The sequence below is a fragment of the Rutilus rutilus genome (genome assembly GCF_951802725.1).
Source record: "Rutilus rutilus genome assembly, chromosome: 6".
NCBI classification, from domain to species: domain Eukaryota; kingdom Metazoa; phylum Chordata; class Actinopteri; order Cypriniformes; family Leuciscidae; genus Rutilus; species Rutilus rutilus.
Window position 1 is genome coordinate 30,257,983 of NC_140214.1, and position 20,116 is coordinate 30,278,098.

The 20,116-nt window shown below is 38.7% G+C and overlaps 1 protein-coding gene across 1 annotated transcript in view; it reads left to right on the forward strand.

Annotated features, from left to right (window-relative positions):
• dipk2aa (divergent protein kinase domain 2Aa) overlaps nt 1-17,563 on the forward strand; it is a 35,059-nt gene extending 17,496 nt beyond the window's left edge. Inside the window, exons 3-4 of the mRNA XM_084412585.1 lie at nt 3,036-3,339; nt 15,274-17,563. Of these exons, the coding sequence (XP_084268711.1) occupies nt 3,036-3,339; nt 15,274-15,614 (645 nt within the window). The 3' untranslated portion in view covers nt 15,615-17,563. The remainder of the gene's footprint in view (nt 1-3,035; nt 3,340-15,273) is intronic.
• The last annotated feature ends 2,553 nt before the right edge of the window (nt 17,564-20,116 follow it).

The window sequence follows — 20,116 nt, forward strand, 5'->3', positions numbered from 1 at the left end:
TGTGTATGCAGCTTTTCATAGCGTTCATTTTCCTTAAACGTTTACAGTTGTTTGGAGATTCACATGGAGCTTTAGAGTGTTTGAGAATCGAGGATCTCTTTGACCTTTCTTGGTAAAGCTTCTCTTAGAAATGTATACTTTAATATACTTTTGAAGGTTATGTACATCGTCATCTTACAGAGTCCTTGATGAAATTCACTGCTCTGTGGGTTAGTGTTAGTGTTAGTCAGAGTCTCAATTATAGCAAGAACAGCACTTCATGTTGAAAAAAAGAAGCTTGTTTCCGGACCATGTTAAACGGCCAACTGCAGATCAACGGGTTTGTGGTGCGGGGGGCTGTTTTATTTCAATGAAATTCTTGGAGCTGGTTTGATTTTATGTCATAACCTGGTTTCACTTAAATTTAATGTATATGGATTTGGTTTTCTTTCATGAAATTTGATAGCAGAGTGTAGCAGAACAGGAGACATGTGATGTTTGACAAAATCAATGCAGAATGTAAGCAGAGAATGTTTAATACAAGTAAAATAGGACTTGACTTGCAACTACAGTTTAAAGTCCCTGTAATAAGTATGTTTTCTGAGTTTGTCACACCACAGAAAAAGGTGTTATTAGCCACCCAGCCTTTACAGGGACTTAAAAAAAAAAAAAAAGTCATGAGTTGTGCTTGTTCATCTGACAAACAAGCTTCTCTAGAGGAGAATAGAGACCTGTAAATTAACTAGATTTATTTACTCTTTAACTTTTTTTTTTAAACATGGACTGAATACTGGAATTGTAAAATATAATCTTTGTGGCTTGCAAAATGCTAGAAATGATTATAGAATTTAAAGCTGCCGTCGGCAATTTTTTTTGATCATATTCAGACACTATAATCCGACAGAACAACATAAATAAGGTGGTTTTAGAAAAAAACCCGAGCTTCTAACTCCACCTGGAGCGTGTTATTTGTTTTGCAAAAATCCACCGCTCCCGGATCATCGGGTCCAATCAGCGAAGGGGGGTGTGAGATCTGACTGTCAATCACAGGTCGTGCACACGCCACAGATCCCCCCTCTCTCGCGCACGTTACAATATCACTTGCACACGACACGCCTGAAGTTCGCCTGAAGATTGTACGAAGCGTGATGCGGAGAGAAAATCTAGCTTCCAATTCCTCGGTTATTGCTATCTATGGGTAGATTAGCCAGGGCAGCCTACCTCCGAGTCCATGGTGTTGATCGATGCTGAAGAGACGGACGCGTTCACAGAAAATCTGGTGCACACGCACTGACGTGCACGACCTCGATGGGAGGGTGCTCGCTGGTAGTGGGGGAGGGGCATGGGAGTTGTAAACATTCAAAATTTTGGCTTAGTCAACCCAATCTGCCAGACTTGCCGACTGCAGCTTTAAACAAAACTTGGTATATAATACAAAAGGTGTGTTTTTTTTTTTTTGTCACACTAACATACAACCAGATATCATTCCTATTTATTTTTATACATTTTTTTTTTTATTAAATCGGTAAATGTCATTTGGGTCGCCCACGATCCCATCAGAGCATTAGGGTTGAGACTGAATGCACGGATCCAATATACTGTTACATATGCGTTTTCTTTCTCAACTGTTTACGTTCACTTAAGATATAAATGACTGTTTACGAGCATATTTGCAAAGATGGGCATTTAGACTCGTAAGTTTGTGAATTTGACCGTTCAAGCCCAACAGACCTTATTCACAGCAGCGCCATCTTTGATTTTTAATGGGAATGAAAGCGAGGCTGTGTTGGATAGACATGCATCTCTTCTGTGAGTTGTGCTGTTATTTAAGTTGATTTTGGATTGTTCTGCTGACTAAACACTGCAAATTTGGATGAAATTTCAATATAAAAAAAACTCCAGACAGCATGAGCTGTGGAAACCATGAGCTTTATACAGATTTGTATACGTGTGTTTGTTTGTTTGTTTATTTATATATATTTTTTATTATATATATATATATATATATATATATATATATATATATATATATAATATTTATCAAATGTTCTCTATTTATAGGTGTTTTTTTTATTTATTTTGTCAGTGTTGGGATAAAGAAAAGAAAAATAGTGAGAATTTGTTGGTGTTCATCTATTATTTATAAAGTTCAACAACAGAGTGTAGAGGAAACCACTTGGATTCTGCACAGTAAAGTTGATTTTTTTTGTTATATACTTTAGTGAAGTGTGTATATATATGTATATATAATTATTATTATTATTTTTTTTGTTCAAGAACAGTTCAACCTCACTCTCACACAGGACATGGCCTTTTACAGACACTTCATAATGACGTGTCATCCATAGCGAGGAACTTCATAATGACGTGTTCCCACCATTTAGTCCTTAATTACCAAATAAACAATAAATAAATTGTGTTGGGGACGGGGTGTGTACTTTGGTTAGTTGGTACCATTATGAGCATTAGAGCTGGTCAAGGCAAGAGAAACATATGCATCTTCTAGTGGGCTTTGTCTTTGCGTAATTCACTTGTGACCCTTGAAAGATTCAAGGACAGGATGAGTGTAATAGTTTGGACACATCACTGAAATGCCCCCTGCAGTTATCAGATTTATGACATTAGGAGTGTAAGCCAGTAAAATACGTGACTGGTTCGCTTTGCCAAAATGTCCATCACAAAACATATATCGTGAATAGCAGGAATCGTCCCCTCTCCAGCCCAGACCACAGAAGGCCAGATGTTGGAGGCTCCGACTGGTTACCGAATGCTGTGTTTTGTCCTCTAAATTATTTGAATCTCTGGGATTAAAGTTTAATGGTCACTTATCCATTTTTAATGACTGAAATGGGGCTATCGAATATCCACAGCACTTAAGAAAAGTTTGGTTCACCTACTTTGCTCCAAGCTAATGATTTTGCAGTTTATCAGTGTCTTAATGTAGATCTTTTGCTCTAAATTTGAGAGGACATGCTGTTTTTTTCTTTACCGTGTGTGTGTGACTGGAGAACATCTCTCTCACCTTGACTCTCTCTCCTCATGTTTCATCTCTGCAGAGCTTTCCCTCCGATGAGGGCTGGCCATTTGCCAAATACCTGGGGGCCTGCGGCCGGATGGTGGCGGTGAATTACGTGGGCGAGGAGCTCTGGAGCTTCTACAATGCGCCCTGGGAGAAAAGAGTAGATCTGGCCAAGCAGCTGATGGACATCGCCGAGCAGCTGACCAACAACGACTTTGACTTTGCCCTTTACCTCCTAGACGTCAGCTTCGACAACTTTGCAGTCGGGCCCCGTGACGGGAAAGTCATCGTCGTCGATGCAGAAAACGTCATAGTGGCAGACAAAAGATTGATAAAGCAGAGTAAGTAATAACTTCATTCCAGTGTCTCCGTGCTCTTGGTTTGCTTTATGACGTTAATAAATTGCACAGGAAACTGTTATCCAGGTTAGACGGTGTGTTTTTTATTTATTTCTTTATTTATTTTGTCTACTTTCATATGTTCTGACACACTTTCAGTTTTCCCTCAGATGGGCTGGAGCACCTGTTTTTTGGCCTTCCACGTCAACATAAATGTTTCTCTGACCTTTCAGGCAGAATTATTATCACAGTCTAGTAGTGGACACATTGCACAAACTCTGCAATTCGGCACTCAAGTCACGTTTATTTATGTACCACTTTACAAAATAGATTGAAAGCAAGCAGCTTTACAGTGTTGAACATGAAAAAAAAACAGTGACAGTGTCGCTTTCGATTAGATTTACAACAAAATGTTCTACTATAAAGCGGCTTTCCAGTGTGTACATTTTTACTCGCATCTAACCTCGACGGACTGAACAGAAGAAATGAATCGAAGACTATTTCAACGTCAAAGAAGGCGGAGCCTCAGAGCCACACCCACCCATTACGTAATCGCCACGGACCAGTGGTAGTTTGACTGTGTTGTGTACCAGCCAGAGCAAATGTTTCCCGAAAGTTCGCTTTTGGCAAGCTCTTTTGTACTCCCAAAGCAAACTCCAAAACAAACTTTGTTTTTGCCTCATTTTCTTCAATTTCGCTTGAAGTACATTGCAGCCTTTAGTCACCGCTGTTAACTCCCGATTTTTGTTCAGTGCACACGTTCGCTGTCTGAACTCGGCATTCTTGTGAATTCTCTTATAAACAACGCAGTGCAGATCCAATGTAAGTTAGAGATTCATTGTGCAGTATAGACAGATTCAGTGATTGTAACAGGAGTTTCTACCGGAGTGTATAAATTGCTGTAGGCGGAAGTCCTAGACTTTTTTTTTTTTTTTTTCGTATAATTTATTCCCGGTTTGAACAACCATTTTGTTTTTCATGCTACTAAAATAACCAGTGTTAAGTCTTGATTTTATAATGCGTGAAAAAACTACAACAATCTAATTCATAAATGTTTTTTAGCTTGTTTCGTCTACGTAGCCATAATTTGGCATACTGTTTCCTCAAACAATACCGGTACCGTTTAATTTGATAATATGTATATTCTGTGTAGGCTGTTTACGTTATGCAATTGTTGTGTAAAAGCATGTATGCCACCTTTGAGCTGCATTAAACATAAATGCCATGTCTAATGCCACTTCTGTTCCACATTTGCAGTATAAAGATGGCTTTTGTTGAAGTTGATAAAACTGTACTGGTAACTGTCTATAGTATTCTGATATATTGAAGTAATTGGTTAAATTTTGATAAAACACAGATACATTTAGGCTGAATCCCAATTCTCTGTCTTACCCCTTCCCCTTACCCCTTCCCCTTAGTTTTGCACGTTCACGTGAGAGTAAGGGCTATCCCAATTCTCATTTTGATCAAGGGGTAGGGCTAAGGGGAAGGGGTAGATACCCCTTAAAACCAAGAATTTTCGCGAGCTTACTTGAAACCAAGGGGTACCCAGAATGCACTGCGCAACCGGCAACAAGGGCGGGCATACCATCAAGAAAGTCTCATTTTCGGCTTAAATGATTGATTGAAAAATTATGACAGTCGTGTTTTGTACTCTACACAGTCATGTACATATATATTTGCAACCATGTTGTTAACTGAAACGTTTTTAAACGTTTTTAAAAATCGCTGGTCTGCTACGCTAGGCTATGCTAACGATACATTGCTGGTTTGCACAATCAGTCCCGCATTTCTCTGACTAATGTCCGGGATTCGGCTTTTGTTTTCTACAGTCGCCATTCATTATGTGTAACGTTTCATTATTTGACACTGACACGTATGTGCCAGCTTTGCAGGTCATGTATTCAGCTTCAAACGGATCCCGACTGACACGAAAACACAGGAATTTAAGCAATGCTAAAACGCACATAAACCGATCACTTGTTTAGCGTTCATGTACGTTAAACACTACATTCAGATTCACCGATTTGAATGAATTCAGTCCGGTTGAAACAACACTTATAGCGACGGCAGAAAGCAAAAGCCGAATCCCGGACATTTTGGGTGATCCCGAAATCCAGGCGACATGTCCAGGAAAAAGATACGTGCTTTACATATTGTAACGCGTTGTGTTAGGAGGGAAACAAAATAAGGATAGCTCGCAGCTGAAGTAGGCTATTAGGCCAGACAGACTCACGGAGGCGATTATTCACTCGCAATTTATTGACAAATCAAACTCCTGCAACTGTCTGCCACACGCTCCACCTTGACTTCCACAGCGTAACTCAATAAAAACAAAGCAAGAATAATGAGCATCAACACAGAAATGACCCACATACATGGGGTTGTTCGAGTCGCACGGCACAATACCATTACAGCCCGTTCAACAGAGAGCGCGCAGCTCTTAAAGGGGCCATACTTATTTCCACTCGTTACAATATACTGTCCTGTATCACACAGGGACGCCGGAGTATGATGTATGATGACGTAACCAAGTGGCGTCTCATTTCATAGGGGTATGTTTTCAACCCTAGCGCTTACCACTCGGTTTCGAGGGACAAGGGCTAGGGGTAAGACGAAGGGGTAGGGGTAGGGGAAGGGGTAAGACAGAGAATTGGGATTCAGCCTTAGATACATTAGATGCATTTAGGGCCAGATTTACTAAACTGGGCAAATTAGCGTAAGAGCGCAATCCCATAAAATGATGGACGTAGGAAGTTCTGTGGGTGATTTACTGACAATGCCCACATTAAAGAACACGGACGCAGCCGGATCATTTCCATAATGACCAACGCAGTCTACCAAGAACATCGCAAATTAGCATCTGGTTTAAACCAGATGTTAAAGGGATACTTCACCTCTGGGAAGATGAATGTGTATTTAAAATAGGTCATTTAAGTAGAAGAAATGTGAAGAAATTTTTGAATTTGGAGCTTTCTAGACTGAGAAAAGCCAGAAAATGTATTTTTGGCTTATGTGGATGAAAGACAACAACTCCCAGAATGCACTTGCTTCGCTGCCTTAGCAGGCCACGCCTACCGGTAAGAGTGTGCAGATGAAAACAGCAAAGCTAGCCTACGTGATGAGTTTGCGAGGGATTTAGAGATCGTCCAAAATGTCCGGGATTCGGCTTTTGCGTTCTACAGTCGCCATTCATCATGTTTACTGTGGCGAGCAGGACGAGGCTGACGGCCGCGGGAGAACAGCGCGAGGCCGGTGGCATGATTACTGAGACGCGCCGGGTCTCGCATCTCTCACGGAGGAGCGGGAATTTTTCTTAGCAATGGTAAAACGCACATCAACCGATCACTTGTTTAGCGTTCATGTAAACACTACATTCAAATTCACCAATCAGAATGAATTCAGTTAGATTGAAAGGTGTGCATGTAAACAATGAATGGCGACCGCAGAAAGCAAAAGCTGAATCCCGGACATTTTGAACGATCTCGCCCGCCGGACAAGTCCGGGAAAAGGAGGATGGTTACTTACTCAGCTTTCTCCTACTATTCAGCTTTCTCCACAGAACAAGAGCCTGCTAGCTTAGCTTCCAAAGAAAGACGGCTGACACTGTGTACATTCTGACTGAGTGAGATCCCACCCTGTATGGGCGGGCTGAAAACATGCGGAACAACGCCATCTACTGCCTGTAGTCTTTAGCCTCTGTCCAGAAAATCCTCCGATGACGCAAAATGACGATTTTTGCGTCATCGGAGGATTTTTTCCAGACAAAAAATACATAAATCTCTTGTCTCAGGGGGATATGAGGGTGGAAAGCATGGTAATTCGAAAATACTACATGTTTTCTACTAATACAAAGCTTAATGCTAAATCCTGAAGTAACCCTTTAAATAATGGCGCAAATACCAGTAAACTGACTAGCGCAAACCTTAGTAAATCATATTGCGTAATTCAAATTCGTAATTCATTTAAATAGTCTCCTCACATAAATGTTGTGTCTGAAAGGGAAACTCCTACAAATGCATATGCAATAAGATCAGCTGCAAAAATAACTTTCAGCCCTTTCAGCTCTAATTTTTCACTGCGTGCCTTTAGTAAATCCTGACAGTAGTTTTTAACGCCTAAAGAGGGTTGGTGCTGATGCAAGCTGTTAGTAAATCTGGCCCAAAAATTATAAATAATACCCTTAGGTGCAATAGGTATTTAAACTATTGTCATTCTGAAAATTATGGAAAAGCTCATTTATGCCCCTGGTAGAGCCCCTAATTACTGGTAATAATGCATGGGGTTTAAATTTCAGTTTCACGTTTGATTAAGTATTGCTATTGAAGCGTTTGTATTGCGACATATGAACGTGGCCCAAAGCTGCACTTTTGATTCTGAACGGTAGCGAGCTGGCATGGATTGGTGCAGTGCTGGTCCAAGTACTGTATGTGTGCCAGTGTATCTGCCATCCAGAGAGGCCAAACTGGGCTGGCGGATGAACTTGGAGCATGTGTGCTACATAACAATGGCTATTTGCTCCAGCCTGCCAGCATTTATCTGAATGGAGCTCGTGTGTGTGCGCGTGTTTGCTCGCAGATGGGTCTTTCTGAAATGTTAGATAACAAGCTTCTTTTTTTTTTTTTAAATTGAGTTTCTATTCTGAATTGACGTGTGCTTATGATGTCATATCCCTTCACTGGACCTGTGTGGGCATCAAGGTTCCATCAAGGGCACTGAATGGATGTGCTTTTATTGTTTTTTTTTTACATTGTTAACTCTGCTGATAATAATATCTAAGTGCACTAATTCAAATTAATTAAAACATGAACCTTTTAAGGATTGCCATTCATGGCTTCAGAAACGATTTCCATTCACTGGTTCCATCCAAAGGTGGTTTCTGCGTATATACGCTTAGCTTTTTTTATTGAGAATATTTGAAGGTCTTGAAGTGTTGCCAATTTTAGTGGGTTTAAGATGTTTTGAAGATTATTTAATCTGTTTTGTTCACACGGTGAAAGTCAACGGGGTTCTTTTGCATTCCATAGAAGAAATAGTCATACAGGTTTGATATGACATGTTGGTGAATAAATGATAAACTATCCCTTTAATTTATGACTTTCCTTCAGCTCTGAAACAGTAGGCTATTTTCCTATTTCATGTTGTTTCTCCATAAACCTCTACATGTGTGTCTGTGTGTGAAGAATCACAGCAAAAGAGAAAAGCACTAAAGCCAGCGTGCGCTCTGATTGGCTGTGCCACATTAACTCCTCTGGATCTCATAATTGGCTCCCTCGAGAGTGATTGGCAGCATGGTGACTTCATTTTCTCTAATTAGTTATTGGCACAATATTGAGCTGTGTCAAATGACCAAGACTGCAGATCCCCCACTCTTTAAGGCACTTTATGACTCAATATAGTTTTGCTGATGAATTGATGTCACAGCAGCCCAGTCTATTTCTGCTCCCACCACCTCCTCCTAAAGGATCCTCAGCTTTATTGATTTGTTCAGCATTAAAATGTGTGGCCAGAGAAGAGATGCACCTGCTGTCTGAAGAATTTCTTATTTGTCTTCTTCCAGTGAAAAGCTGAATCAATTCAGTGTCTTTATTCTGCAGATCGCCACTCAATTGTAATGTATGTCGTGCTTTTTGAAGTTACCTTCAAGAAATAAAGCACTGTGAAATGTTAAAGGGTTTCTTTTGTTGTTGCTGTTGCCTGCTGTACTGAATCTAACAGCAAGATGTTTTTCAAGTTATTTGCACCACCAGCCAAGTGTTTTTTTTTTTAGGAATTGTTTAAGGCTACAGTTTTAGGTAATGCAGCCTTTTAAAATTTGATTTAGTTAAGAGTAATTAAATGCCAGTTAACAATTAGCTATTATTACTTGGAGGGTGTACAAAGTGTGTAGTAGCCACACACTTTGTGGCGTGTTCGCATCGCAGGAACTGGGAACAAAATAGTTCTAGGAATGTATTTTGGGGGAACTAAATTAGCTTCTACTTCATTCAGAGTAGGGTCTAACCCAGCACTATAGGAAGATCTAACAGTGACGTAAGTGTACGTTGATTGGTCGAACGCATGCCATACAAATGCCTTTTTTTTTTTAACCGTGTAAAGTGTTTTAAAGGGGGGGTGAAACACTCAGTTTCAGTCAATCTCATGTTAATCTTGAGTACCTATAGAGTAGTATTGCATCCTTCATATCTCCAAAAAGTCTTTAGTTTTATTATATTTATAAAAGAAAGATAGGCTGTACCGAGTCTTTCCGGAAAAAAACGAGCGGCTGGAGGCGTGCCTTGTGGGCGGAGCGAAAGAATCACGACAACATACTTTGCTGTGCTTACGCGATAGCTAACAACACACAGACATTTGAAGCAGTTTTACTCACCGCCTGCGGTTCCAACGCACGACCGTGAACCTTTATCGTTGGGACTGCTCCATCCTTAAGCATTAGAAGATCTGCAAATCCGGCGTCGAACTGGGCAGCGCAGCCGATGACTTCCCTAAAGCCGAGCACAGCGCTTTGATGGGCGTACTGCTTTCGCTCTCTCGCTCTGGTCTACGGGTGCGCGCGCGCCCTTCCGGGTGAAGTGCCCTTAGGACCCGTATAAGGAAATTCCGCCCCATCTGGCGTCACACATGGCCATACTCGAAAAAAACTTTCCGAAACTTGTGACAAACCGGAAGGAGTATTTTTGGCACAGAAATACTCCATCAAACGTACAACTTAATTTTTGAAACTTTGTCCATGTTTAGCATGGGAATCCAACTCTTTAACAGTGTAAAAAACTCAGTATGCATGAAATAGCATTTCACCCCCCCTTTAAAGTGTTACAAGACATAAGCATACAGAAAGCTAATGTTAACGGCATTTACCTGTCACATTTGTCTGCGCTGTGTTCTTGTCTCAGCCTCTATGATATGTAGCACCGCAAGTTGGAGATTTCATCCCTCCTTTTTGCTCTTTCCATTACATAACTTATATATCTACATTCTATCTCTGTTATCACAAAACCCATGACTCACAACAAAAACACAGCTCTGATCACGACATCCCCCATCCTCCAGTTGTTGCCTTAAATGACGTTGCTGTCGGCTGGCTTACATCACCTCAGAGTTCCTGCTGGCGGTGCGAATGCAACCAGGATAAAGGCCCTAGGGGGACATTTTGTTCCCGGGGAACTGCCCTGGTGGCTTGTTCCTATAACTAAGTTCCTATAACTACCTGATGCAAAAAGCCCCTATTAATGCACTACTACAACTTCTCAACTTCAACGGGCTTCTCTTTGTGGTCGTGATTTGAAGTATCGTCTTAACTTGTTTGTCTTCATACTGTCAGAAGCTAATGTTTTGAGGCGCGCAACACAACACACTGTTGTCTGTACTGGTGAATCGGAGGGCGAGATAGGCCTTGTTTCTTGACTTTTCACCGTGTCTACACCGGAAGCGACGGCCTGGGCGCAATAGCTTGAGGCTGTCTACAGGACTCGAGAAATCGAACGTTGCAAATCCATTTGTCCTTTGTGTCAGAAGTTGCACGAGCGCAAACGGGGCATCAGTTCCCTCTCAGGGATTTGTCGTGCTGCACCACATCCAGTGTAGACAGCATCACTGATTATAATGGTTTCTATTTGATTTTGCCGCTACGCTCGCGGCTAGTTTAGACACATTGTTTTGGTCGTAGATTATCATCTACTTTACGTTTTCCTGGCACTGGCAGTCCTTTCACAAACAACTCCATGCTTAGTTCAGAACCATGCATCATTCATGTCTCCCTGCAATACTCAATTCTGATTCTTCAATCATGGTATCTAGTGGTCTGTTGTTGCACAACAACCACTAGGGATGCACGATATTGCATTTTGGCCGATATTTTCAAACTAATTTTGTCCGATGCCGATACCGATACACATTTTTCCCCTGATATATTTGCACTTTAATTTTACTGAAGAGAAATCCAAGTCTCTCCTGTACTACCTTTACCGTATTACACTCATGTGTTGTAGATAAGGCAATACACAAGACAAACAAAACAACATTTGATTCTACCATAAATGTATAATTTTACAAATGTAGACAGACATTCACCCCTGAAAAATAGGTAAATTATTTCACTTGGAGAATAAATGATATGCCAGTGCCACATTTTATTTTTAAGTTCAGACTTCAAACTTCAGTCCTTAGGAGTCAAATAAATCAAAATAAATTTTCAAATAAAAAATTTACATCTTCTCCTACTTGAACAGGTCTACCAAATGCTCCCCTGTTTTCGGTGCTGACGCAGTGGTGACCCGTTCATGTAACATGTAAGGGTGGCGCTGCCAATAAAGCAACTAAAAGCAGTCACAACGAACCGCAAAAGTAATGATTATGAATATGTCAAATATAGCAAGGAGACATTTTAATTGTTTATTAATAAACAAGCGTTTTCTGTGTCGGCTGCAAAGATGAAGTTGACGATGCTGACTCGCGATCTTCGCAGTAGTGAACGCGCCAGGGAGAAATGCACATTTCGGATTACATAGTTTTCTTTCGTTTTGAATTGTTATGTTTAAAAATGTGATTTCAAGCGTTCTGTAGATAATAGATATATTTCTCAGGTCTGTGAGGCAAGTAGGCTATGCTGAGTTTCGTTTCATTTATGAGCGCCGGCGCCTCCGTGTCGTGATATCTATTATCTGCTTTACTTATTATTTATTAAATCCAGGCAATTAGTTGATGAAACATTTGATTAAAATTAAGATACAATTAATACAAAACGAATTGTTTTGTGCTTTCTGTTTGAGGTCTCTGTGAAAGTTTTAAAGCAGTCTTTTAGTGCCGGGTTCAGAGCGTCCACGTCCGTAACCGAGAACTGTCACTGCTTTTCCTCGTAAATGCGAACACAAAAAATAAAATAAAATGAATATTTTATGTTCTGTGGAGAGCATAGTAGCTTGGAGAGCTTACATTAGTAAGCTACAGGACATCGTCTTTCAAAACATGACCTGCTTGAAAGAGAAGAAAAATGACTGCGTCATTGTACCCAGCACTTCTGAAAATGCTCTTGCGAATGCATGTCTGTCCCCAGCACATCTCAAACCAAACTGACGCCCATGATCGAAATGCCTCCACATGTTGGAAGTTTAAGTTGCTGGCGCTCATGCTACGTTCACGGTCGTCACGTGCACATAGGAAACACGCCACCCTATCGGCAAGGCTCATCGGCAGAAATATTCATACCGTAAATCCTCTAATAAAGGCCCGGGCCTTTATTTTACTCAAGCGCATCGCGGCCCAGGCCTTTATTGGAAGGAGGCCATAATTAGAGACAGGCCTTTATTTGTATTTGAGCAAAACGGACTACCAGTAGAATGAATAAAAACGAGATTTTGTGTCTATTTTAACCTATAAAATACTAGGTTAATTTATTGAAAACGTACAGTTAGTTACCATATAACATTATGGTATGCATACAGAACATTAACAACAAATAAATATAATATAAATAATATTTTTTGTGAAAAGCAATGATTCATTTTGAAACAGTATTTGTTCCAGCAGTAGTAACGTTAGCTCCACAACAGCACGCATCTGTGCATTCATTGATTTCATTCATTCATTCACACACTAGAAACGCGTGTCTTTTTGCGTGTAACTTACAGACACTATTGCGATTAGAACAAAGCAAATAGAACTGACCTATTTCTCAGCTGGATCCGTTGCTCCTCGAAATAATACTTCCAAGCACTTCTGAGGTAAATTTTCCAGGATTATTATTACTTAGATAGATGTGTGTTATCCAGCTGATTGTGGGTGTTCAGGTTTGCGTGGATCGCCTCAGATTATTTGCGTTTGAATAACGCGCGCTCTCCGTAATTAAGAGATCAAAGTCAACAGAGTATTTTGAAACTCGTTTGCACTTAAGAAAAAAAGCGAGCCTATCGCGCCAGTGCGATTGTCGATCCCAGGGGGTTAAAAAATAGATTTTCGCCAAAAATCCTCTTTGGCTCCGCAGCTGCCATGGTAAACAACATTAGCCTACCGGTGACTGAATTCTCACGTGCGAGTCAAGAGCGAAGTGATTGACATGACCAGGCTACCATAGCTATGGCTTGGATTCATTAGCAAACATTGCCCCCCTGTGGTATTTGCATGTTACTATCACAAGCATAATGTTGTGGCCTGCCCAGAAAAACGTTGTATCTAATAATAGCCCCGGCCACTATAGAGACCGGCCTTTATTTACCTCCGCCAACAGCGAGACCGGCCAATGTTAGAGACCCGGCCACTAATGGAATACAGGCCACTATTAGAGGATTTACGGTATCTGCCGATGCCGATGATGGTCATTTAAAGCTTTTATCTGCCGATACCGATGTTGTGCCGATATCATCGTGCATCCCTAACAACCACTACAACTAATAACAGACCAATTTTTGCTGTGAAAAATCTACTGTGAAATATTAGCGCTGAAAAGGCATGGACTGTTTTTTTTTGTTTGTTTGTTTGTTTTTTCTGACCTTATTGCATATGCATTTGTAGGAGTTCAGATGCAAAATTTATGGGAGGAGAGTATTTAATTGAATTATGCAAGGTGATTTACTAAGGTTTGCGCACGTCAATTTACTGGTATTTGTGCCATTATTTACCGCCCAACCAGATGCACATTTTCTTTGTAGATTGTGTTGGTCATTATGGAAATTATCCGGCTGCGTCTGTTCTTTAATTTGCACGTCGTCAGGAGATCATGCGCAGAACTTTCCACTCCCATCTGCGCTTTTATGGGATTTTGCTCTCACGCTAATTACCCTGTTTAGTGAATCTGGCCCTTACTCTGCAATGATTTATACTGAAGCTCTAAGTATACTTTGTCTGGCCTACATGCTACATCAAGCTACCACAGCTACAAAACGATAACAGGTGTTAGGCTGTTTTGATTAGCTACAAGAAGATATTGCAGTTCCCCCTGGGGTCCAATGTGACCTGTGCAGCGCAGGGGTCCTAACTCTTCATGACACACCAGCGCCGTTTCAGTTCATTCTGCCCTTGCTCCACTTCATAGGGAAAATAAAATCAGTTTATTTTATTTTATGAATTCCATTTGTTGTGAAACTTAGTTTAATTAGGGTTCTTAATTTTTTAGGGTCCTATTAAATCCATTTTCCAAATTCACCGTTTTTCATTTTAATGTTAAAATTTGAATAATCAAAAAGCATGTCTATTTCTAATTCATAAAACTAACAATTTATTAACTGATTCAAATTTGTACAATAATAAGGCCTTATGAACTTTTATTTTTTCTAGAGATGCACCAATATGAAAATTGTCCGATACCGATAATTCATTATATTTGAAAGCCGATAACCGATATATTGGCCGATAAATCTAAATCCAATTTTTTATATAATTTTTGAGAGCCTGATAACAAAAACAAAAGTCTCACCATTAAAAGCCACGTCCCAAACACAATTATAACGATGTACTCGTTATAATTTTATGTAGCCTATATGACAGAGTTGCACTGATCTGTTTTTTCCTTTTTTGAAGTGATTTGAATCATATTTTAAGCAATCAAAACCATCATGTTGAACAGTGCTCATCTGAAGTGTTGACTTCAGATTTCAGACTTCAGATTGAAATGTGGTTTAATATTCACAGACACTAGTACATATCACGATTTGAATAAGTGTACAGCTTTACGTATGATGTACTCGTCAAATTCATTGACATTCACTGTACTCTAAAATTCCATGCTACGATTCTGTCCAGGTTTTCTGCAATGTGGAAATCAAAACCCAAAACGTCTTCAATATTTAATTCTCGAAAATCTAGTTTCACCCCAGAAACATGAGTTGGAAATATAATTTCATGTTTATTTTAAAGTTTGTTCTCATGTTTTATTTTGCCAAATATTATGCACCCTTTGACTGCTTTATTTTTAAAAAAAAATTTTTTTTTTTTTAATCCACTCAGATAAACCAGAGAACTATGACGTGTGGTACGAGAGCCGCTACGAGGAATGCGACAAAGAAGCCTGCCTCTCCTTCTCCAAGGACATCCTCTGCTCGCGAGTCACCGTGGACCACAACTACTACGCTGTCTGTCAGAACCTCCTCTCCAGATTCGCCACCTGGCGTGGCACCACGGGGGGTCTCCTGCACGACCCCCCTGCTGACGTGCTCAAAGACGGGCGTCTCACGACCCTGCTGGACGAGTGCACCAAACCTCAGAAACGTTACGGCCGCTACCAGGCAGCTAAAGAACTGCGGGAGTTCCTGACACAACTCACACAGCTGAGCAATACTAACAGGTAGTGCTGAGAACAGGGGACGATGGTGCTCCTGCAATATCCCCTCAAAAAAAGACATCAGAAGTACTTTTACAAATGTGCTGCCAGATTCTGGAACGCATTTGTACACCTTCAAGGGAGTTGCTGTTTCGTTGCCGCTATCAATCATGCCAACATTGGTTCCAGTCCTGTCTCCGGGGCTAATTAAGAAGTTTGCACATGAACATGGATTAAAGGGTCGTGTGAAAATCAGCAGACTAGAGGCTCGAACTGCTGTGATCGCACTTGTGTGTGTCTGTGACTGTGAGCTGATGCTTCGGGTGAACCCTCACTGCTATTATCGGTTCTGATCAGAATCTTATAATACAGTTTCTAATTAATTTATAAATTGAGTGCTGTAAGTGCACCGTGAGCTGTGGTTATTACTGATGTGACACAGGGAGTGGTGAATCTTAAAAAAAAGAAAGTTCAGGTCATGTTTCACCCAAAAAATAATAATAATATTTTAGTATATTTCCATTTTGGCCAGGAATATAATTATATTTTAGGAAAAATTTGGTTTTGCATATTATCTCCCAAAATTCTCATTATCATAATGCCAAAATATTAACTTTTTCTTTTTTCTCTCATTTGTTTATTTTGTTTTAAATTTTTGCTTAGGTTTGGGGTTTTGTTTAGTTTAGTTGTTTTTATTGTTTTGTTTTGTTTTGTTTTCTTAGTTTGGGGGTTTTGTTTTTCTTTTGACTTTTGTTTTTTGTTTTGTTTTTGTTTTTTATTGACTTTTGTTGTTTTGGGGTTTTTGTTTGTTTAATTTTGTTTTTTGCTTTATTTTTGTAATTCATGTTAATCTCATTACGTTAATACTGTAAATTTGAAAAATAATGTAAAAAAAATATTTTATTTAAGGCAGTTTAATACTACCATGATGTTTTTTTGTGTTTTTTTTTTTAAATTACACTAAACAATTGTTATTATTTTTTTGTTTTGTTTTTTTGTTTTGGGTGAAAGATCACCAGGACATGTTCTTGACAGGATTTGAGATTCATCCATTTGTGTTTTCTCTATAATCGAATAACCACCTGATTTCTTTGCTACGGGAATCTTGGTGAAGTCTTAACTGAATTTGAAAGTGTGCTTGGTCAAATTATGCCTCTTTTCGAAGGAAAATTTGATCAAGTGTTTCATGTTACAGTGAACCTTTTGGTGAGACGTTGATGCTTTTTGTAAAAGTGTCAGTCAGTGTCAGTGATAGTAGTTGAACGACATGATTTAAAAAAAAAAAAAAACTCTGAAAAAATATTACAAAACAACAACAATGGAGTTTAAACAACCGAGTATGCAAGAAAAAGATACCAAAGAATATTGTCACCATTGTGTGGTTCATTTTGTTCTTTTAGCAATGCTTTGATTGTTCAAAAGGGAAACCACAATAAATCTCTTATTTTTCATGTTTCTGTTCATAAACCTTTGTTGTTGTTTTTTTTAACCTCCCGATGCAGTTTAATTTTTCATAAGCAGGTAACCACGACATACCGTCACATTCACTTGCACTTGCATTAAGTTTACAGAGACAAGTTGCACTACATGTTCAGATCATAGTTTTTCCTCATAGACTCTTTAATTTTTGCCCTCTTATCAATTTTGTCCTTTTGTGATTTTTGTTTTTATGCCCTACTAATGTTACCCATGTTTGTAATAAAGCAATACTGGGAGTTGATTGAGCTTAATGAACTATCGCTTTAAATATTCCTCATTTCATATTGGTTTGAAGACATTCCAACCTTTGAACTCTGCTGTTTATGTTAAAATTTGAGTTGTTTGTGCATTTTCTGTAAGAAAAATGTCTGCTTTCTGTACGTGTTTGTTCTGAGACTGTGGAAAAGTCTGGTCGTACTGTGCCTTTCATTCAAAAGTTGTATTTTCGACTGGATAAGAATTTAAAAGTATATTAAAGTTTATCTATACTTACCTGTTATGATGTATTTTCTTTATTGAATCAGCAGTAGCAAATCCATTATGAGGTTTGATAATAGCAACATTTTCAATTTATGGCGGCATTATTTTGATTCCTGAGGTAATAAATTATCTGTGTGTGTGTGTGTATATAGTCCTGGTAACCCTATGTTATGGGGACAAATTGTCCTGACAAAGATGGCAATATCCGAAATCCCTGTTGTTGGGACTTTTTGGTCCCCATGAGGAAAACCGCTTATAAATCATACTGAGGAAAACCGCTTATAAATCATACTAAGGGCTTTCACACCTGTAGATCGTTTGCTTTGTTCCGAAACAAGGATTGAAATTGTTACAATGTTGTGATTTCTCCTTGGTTCGGTTCGCTTTCACAAGGCAACATTTCTAAATGGACCAAAATGAGTTAATACGACTCAAGGACTCGTTGGGCAGCTGTTCTAAAATATGTTCGTCCAACCAAATTTCAATATGGCATTTCACTTCATCTTTGCTCCAGGTTAACTCAGGATTCATATTGAGAGTCATTAGCAAAACAAAAACTGCTGCTTTTCATACAACGTGCATGTTTGCCTATCATATATTGTGATACAGCCTGGTTCTTTGGTCCGTTGGGTCGGATAGCTTTCTTTCGTTTGCAATCAGGCCGAGATTACCATGTTCTGAGCGAGACTGTCGTGTTCACATATGCCTAACTAACTGAACTAAGGCTGTTTGTCCACCAAAGTGTTTTTAGCCTGCTGAAAAAAAAACAAATTCATAAGGTTCTGAAACAATTTGAATTTGAATTTGAATTTGAATTTGAATTTGAATTTGAATTTATTGAAAGGATAGCCCCTTGAGATGTAACATCTCATTTTCAAGGGGGTCCTAAGAACATGAGCAAAATATACAGTACAAATAATAATAATAATAATAATACAACACCAAACAAAACAACTTTACAAAAACAAAACTACAAAAAACAAAACAAAATAAATGCTCAACCTGCTTCCCGCACCAACAAATCAGATGGGATACAGAATCTCAACATCATACATTATCAACATAGAACCAAATAGTAACAGAAAATCATCAAATTTATCTCAAGAAAAAAGAAATATCAAAAATCAAAAACATGAACAAGTTATTTTAAGATAAGAAAATAAAGATAACCTAAAGTGATAAAGGGAAGTAATAGATTTCAAAGAAACAGGAAGATTATTCCAGTCAGAAGGGGCTTTATACTGAAATGACCTACGTCCGACTACACTGAAAATTCTAGAAACAAGAAAAAAAGGATATTGAGTATGCCTAAGTGAGTAAGATGATCTATATGGAATCAAGATTTCATTCAAATAAAAAGGACAAACAAAATAAACACATTTAAAAATAAACAGAAAGCAATGGAATTGTCTTCTAGATTTAAGATGCAACCAATTAAGCAATTCATACATATGACAATGATGAGTGCGATATGGACACCTTAACACAAATCTGCACAAAGAATTGTAAACCACATTAAGAGGCTTAAGATGAATACCGTGTGTATTTTGATAAACAATATCACCATAATCAATAAGAGGTAATATTAACTGAGAAACAATTATTTTCCTATCCTGAAATGTAAAACAATCAATCCGGAGTCAATCCAGAGGCCAAGATATTTAAATTAATCAACATTCTGAAGAGATAAGCCATCATCAAAAATAATATTCAAATCAAAAGTGTTGAAATGACAACGACGCGTCCCAAAAATCATGCAACAAGATTTCTTCTTATTTAACATAAGCATATTGTTATGACACCATTTTTTTTACAGATTGTAAAGAGTTCTGAATTTGAAACAGATCAGAGTTAGTGGTGTAAATTACAGTGTCATCAGCATAAAGATGTACAGAACAATTTAAGCATAACTGAGGTAAATCATTAATAAAGATAGAGAAAAGCAATGGTCCAAGAGTAGAACCTTGTGGAACACCTTTTTCAACAATTAATCTGACTGATAACCCTGGAAAACAACACATTGACGTCTATTATGAAGATAAGCATTAAACCAAAGGAGAGCATTTCTATCTAAACCAATAGAGTACAATTTGTCAAGAAGAAGATAATGATTGACCATATCAAAAGCCTTAGAAAAATCAATGAAAATAGCACCTGTTGCTTGGCCTTAGTCAAAGGATGAGAACACATCATTTGTGAATTTTAAAAGAGCAGTTGTAGTAGACAAATTTGGTCTGAAACCTGACTGTACCGGAGATAGAATATTTAATGAATTAATAAATGATGATAATTGATTAAAAATTAGTTCCTCAAAAAATGTTGCAATAGAGCAAATAATAGAAATTGGACGATAATTATTGACATCAGATGAGTCTCCACTTTTGAACAAATTCCATATGGATGGAACAGAGCAAGTAGACAATGACAAATTAAATAAATCTGCAAGAGGATACATTAATACATGAGCAACGGATTTAACAAATTTAGCTTCTAAACCATCAGGACCAGCACTACTATTTGTTTTTAGATTGCATATAACATAGTAAACGTCGACAGGCATAATCTTCTTAA